The sequence below is a fragment of the Camelina sativa genome, chromosome 4 (assembly GCF_000633955.1).
Source record: "Camelina sativa cultivar DH55 chromosome 4, Cs, whole genome shotgun sequence".
NCBI lineage: Eukaryota > Viridiplantae > Streptophyta > Magnoliopsida > Brassicales > Brassicaceae > Camelina > Camelina sativa.
Genome location: NC_025688.1, coordinates 19,982,508 through 19,987,575, shown reverse-complemented (window position 1 = coordinate 19,987,575; position 5,068 = coordinate 19,982,508). Strand labels below are relative to the sequence as shown.

General features: G+C 37.9%; 2 protein-coding genes across 2 annotated transcripts; both read left to right on the top strand.

Moving 5' to 3' along the window:
* On the top strand, positions 7 to 1,932 carry LOC104784078 (protein disulfide isomerase-like 1-3). The gene is made up of 3 exons (XM_010509149.1): positions 7 to 664; positions 858 to 888; positions 1,735 to 1,932. Exons 1-3 carry the CDS (start codon positions 96 to 98, stop codon positions 1,930 to 1,932), a joined length of 798 nt encoding a protein of 265 aa, XP_010507451.1. The 5' UTR covers positions 7 to 95.
* LOC104784077 (protein disulfide isomerase-like 1-3) lies at positions 3,536 to 4,670 on the top strand. Its single transcript, XM_010509148.2, has 6 exons — positions 3,536 to 3,649; positions 3,819 to 3,905; positions 4,045 to 4,119; positions 4,229 to 4,297; positions 4,416 to 4,496; positions 4,581 to 4,670. Exons 2-6 carry the CDS (start codon positions 3,840 to 3,842, stop codon positions 4,668 to 4,670), a joined length of 381 nt encoding a protein of 126 aa, XP_010507450.1. The 5' UTR covers positions 3,536 to 3,649; positions 3,819 to 3,839.

The window sequence follows — 5,068 nt, the reverse complement described above, 5'->3', positions numbered from 1 at the left end:
TTTTTGTTCCTGAAAGAAGAAATTATAAAACCTCCCCCAAAAAATTAAAATCCCATATCCAACTTTTGATCGGTACTTGCTAAGCAACAACGACAATGGCGTCGTCATCTACAAGCCGTATCTCTCTCCTTCTCTTAGTCTCTTTCCTTCTTCTCGTTAACTCGCGTGCGTCCAGTGTCTCGGATCTCGACGAAGAATTGGCTTTCCTCGCCGCCGAGGAGTCAAAGGAACAACAAAGCCACATCGGCCACGAGGAACACGATCAGTACCGTGACTTCGAGAATTACGATGATCTCGAGGAGCAAGGAGGAGGAGGAGGAGGCGGCGAGTATCATCACGGAGGCTACGAGGGGGAAGAGGAGCCGTTGCCAACTGTCGACGAGAAGGACGTCGCTGTTTTGACCAAGGACAATTTCACGGAGTTCGTCCGCAACAATAGCTTCGCCATGGTGGAGTTTTACGCTCCGTGGTGTGGCGCTTGTCAGGCTTTGGCCCCCGAGTACGCCGCCGCGGCGACGGAGTTGAAAGGCGTTGCGGCGCTCGCTAAGATCGACGCCACCGAGGAAGGGGATTTGGCTCAGAAGTACGAGATTCAGGGCTTCCCCACCGTTTTCTTGTTCGTCGACGGAGTTATGCGCAAGACCTACGAAGGCGAAAGGACTAAGTAAGTCTATTAGTAGAAATTGTTTCTTTCGATGAACCTGGGAAGAAGAATGGTTAATTATGAAAATAATAGTGCAATAGAGAGAGGGTCAGTCATGTGATCTTCTTGGATGTATTCTCTCGTAGGTCAATTTCAATAAGAATATCTTTTTTTTTTTGGGTGGATATGCATTTTCACCGTCCTGATTTTGCAGGGATGGAATTGTGACTTGGCTGAAGAAGAAGGCCAGNATATTTTTGCAAATACCTTTATATTACATCTTGAAAATTATTATCAATGATTTTTATTTAACTATTAGTTTAGCTTTAAAAATAAAAATTAACTATTTATAAGAATAAATACATTAGAGATATATAAAAATATTTAGATATTAAATTGAATATGTTTTTTAATCATGAAAAACCACTAATGATTTAATATAATTTTTTTTTAATAAGAAAAAGTTTAGAATACGTTTTTTTAGTCAACGGCGGAGTCAACGCCAGTCTTCGCTGAAGTCAGTCGACCGGTGTACTGGATTTTATGTTTATGGTGTTGACCACATAACGTCATATAATTTATGCATGTTGTCATGTAATACATATACTTTGTATAGTTGATGATACAATAGTATATTTGGTATATGTGACCATGTATTCTCTTATACTTCGTGTAGCTAGCTATTTTTTTTCCTACTAAAAAGAATAAAAATAGAACAAGGAGAAAAATACATTGTCCGTAGTGAATGCCTATGAAACTGCACGAAGAGGAGGAAACCCCGAAAAAAATTAATGGATGAGAATACAGTAACCAATATTTGACCCATTCATCCTACAAAACTATTCAATTACTAAAGAAAAACTCTCCTAGGCGAAGTTATCTTTTCCCCCCTTTGTTTTCTATCTTTTGCAAAACTTTCAAACCCTTTTGAATCCAAATTATTATTTACAGTCATGTCATGGAACCTCGCTAGTTGATTAGTGAAGTTGATCGTATTTTAATGATGATAGTATAAGTATGTATGTAAACAAAGTCAAAAAGAAGTTAAAACCGAGAAAAATAAGTTATCGAAGTGTTGATTACGGATGTAGATTGCTTATGCTCATATCTCACTCTACGGCAACAACTTTAGCAAACCAATTCAAGCTCCAGAGCATCACCACCATTGCTCAAACCCTTGCCTTTGCCCTACCTTATGTAGACCTTCTCATACCGGTGAGAACCACAGCTTTGGCCCCTCTTTCAACGTCACCTCGTCATTGGATATAGACTATTGCTTCCTCCATTGATTCGGTCATGGAAGAATTGTCGGTAACTTTTGATCTAACATGTACCAAACACTATTCAGCTTTTTGGTTCAAACACTTATCGATTCAGGTCACTCAGCTTATCTATCCCTTTTTTTCTCTCTTTGTAAGGTATTGGGGAATGCCTTTCATTGTTGTTTCTTTAAAATTTGGGTTCTCAGCATCCATTTGTATGTGTATTTGTACTTGACTATTTCTTAATGAAATGAAATGTTTGACATTAAAAAAAAAACCTATTCAATTACTAGTGATTTTGGAGGAAAACAAAAAAAAAGAAAGATAATTCTGAGAATTAAATATAAATAATTTTAAATCGATCGGTTACGCTTTGATACCATATTATTATAAAATTGTGTGTGGTCTTCCCACTTTATTTTTTCTACTCAAAGTTTCCATATATTTCGAAATCACGAAATTTCTACTTGGAGGGATGCTATGTTTTAATTAATTATGGCAATGTATAAAGCTACTAGGGCTGTTGTTCTTAATTAGTTCCCATTCATCAAACGATCCATTATAAATAGGTATGACCACGGTTATGGTTTTAAAGGTTGGATTGGATAGTCTAGTTGGATAGTCCCATGGATTCTTCACACATGTGATGAAAGTGATCACTGTAAAAAAAAAAAAAAAAAAAAAAAAAAAAAAAAAAAAANAGAAACATCATGTGTTAATATGCTAAACCACAAATATAAAAATGATCACACAACATTAATATACAAATTCTTGTTGCATTACGCACGACTCCTCCAGTCCTCCTCTGACTCCGAGCATGAATCCTAGACACTACTACTACCACGCACGTCCCTCGCCTCTAGGCTAGATCTAAAACGGGCTTAATAAAGTCAACGATGACTCACAGTTGCCACGTGTCACTCTTTCATTCGATTCATCCACGTGACTTTCTTATTAACAGTCCAGTCCATCTTCTTCTTGACTAAAACCTTTTTTTTTTTTTTTTTTTGTTCCTGAAAGAAGAAATTATAAAACCTCCCCCAAAAAATTAAAATCCCATATCCAACTTTTGATCGGTACTTGCTAAGCAACAACGACAATGGCGTCGTCATCTACAAGCCGTATCTCTCTCCTTCTCTTAGTCTCTTTCCTTCTTCTCGTTAACTCGCGTGCGTCCAGTGTCTCGGATCTCGACGAAGAATTGGCTTTCCTCGCCGCCGAGGAGTCAAAGGAACAACAAAGCCACATCGGCCACGAGGAACACGATCAGTACCGTGACTTCGAGAATTACGATGATCTCGAGGAGCAAGGAGGAGGAGGAGGAGNAAAAAAGGAGGAAGAGAAACTTGCCCGTTTTGGTAAGACTCCTCAAAGACATTACCTTTTTTTTTTTGTCCTCTATGTCTGTCTCATCAACTTCTTTCTGGCAGATGGAAATTTCACTAAAACGGCTATTGCAGAGTTTGTGTCCGCNGCGAGTATCATCACGGAGGCTACGAGGGGGAAGAGGAGCCGTTGCCAACTGTCGACGAGAAGGACGTCGCTGTTTTGACCAAGGACAATTTCACGGAGTTCGTCCGCAACAATAGNATCCGTCTCTTTTTTGTTTTCCTTTATTATGGCGATTAACTAATGAGATGGCCTTTTTAAAAACCTTTGTCAGCTTATTCTTTTTGCTAAGGCAAATGAATCTGAGAAGCACCTTCCCACTCTGAGGGAGGTGGCTAAGTCGTTCAAGGGAAAGGTAATTTTTTTTTAAAAAATTTTCTGTGGTCATTTTTGCTCTCTTTCTGGAACAATTATAAACAAAATAAAATCACCTCTTGCAATTATAAGTGGGCGATTGATATATACCAAAAGGGGAGGTGGATGATAACTTGAGTCAAAAAGCCAATCCTCTCTTTTGTCTGCAGTTTGTTTTTGTTTATGTGCAAATGGACAATGAGGATTATGGAGAAGCAGTTTCTGGATTCTTTGGTGTTACCGGCACTGCCCCCAAGGTAAAGTAGTTGGTGTGAAATATCTGTGAATCAGTTTTGTTGTTTCTGGTTATGCAAATGATACCACAAAACAAATTTTGCATTATGGGGCATTAGAACTACAAGGTTTAAGTATCCAAATTTTTCCTTGCGTATGCAGGTTCTTGTATACACTGGAAATGAAGATATGAGGAAATTTATTCTGGACGGTGAATTGACAGTTAAGAACATTAAGGTAGGCCCAATATTTTTTTTTTTTTATTTATTTGGGTGCATGAAATTCTATGGTTTCAGGACGTGTTGTTCGTTTATCTTAAAGCAATGACTTTGTTTTTTTAAAATAGACACTTGCGGAAGATTTTCTAGCAGACAAACTGAAGCCTTTCTACAAGTCAGATCCACTACCTGAAAATGTAAGGCGTCTGACATATTTTAACACACACCTAACATCCCCCATACAATACTGATCCACTAGCGTCTAAATGAAACACAACAATAATATTGATTCACTAGCCTCTAAATGAAACGCAGAATGATGGTGATGTAAAGATCATTGTGGGAAATAATTTTGATGAGATTGTTCTTGATGAGTCAAAGGATGTTCTTCTCGAGGTAATAATCTCTTAAATTGTAAGAGTCTTGCTAACGTATACTTAGTTATATATATATACCTAAAAAGCGTGAGTTATGTCATAGATATATGCTCCTTGGNTGAATCCAAGGTGTTTCGTGCTTTCCTTCTTGGATTTATCTTTCCTTTTTTTTAACTTAGTCAGAGTTTTGTAAAATATGTGCTCAACCAAGTTGTTTACCATGGGGCTTCTCTACCTAATAAAACCACAAGGGAAAAGATACAGAACTATTAGCGCTATGGTCTTTAGTATGTGAAAGATACAAGTGATTTCCCTTGCAGTATATTGAACTATTATCTTCCTGTCTAGTGCGTTTTTACATTGTGTGACAGAGAGTTTTAAGATGCGGGATTGACAAAGTCTGAAATATTTTACTTATATATAGATATATCCTTTTCTGCCATTTTCTATTGCTCAGGGGTCAGAGAGTGAGGAGCTTGCGGCTGCATCCAGACTGGAAGACGATCTCAGTTTTTACCAAACTGCAAGCCCTGATATTGCAAAGCTATTTGATATAGAAACCCAAGTCAAGCGTCCTGCCTTAGTTTTACT

Coding starts and splice junctions, on each gene's coding strand:
- LOC104784078 (XM_010509149.1), top strand. CDS start 96: ATGGCGTCGTCATCTACAAGCCGTATCTCTCTCCTTCTCTTAGTCTCT. Junction 665..857: donor TACGAAGGCGAAAGGACTAA/GTAAGTCTATTA, acceptor CTGATTTTGCAG/GGATGGAATTGTGACTTGGC.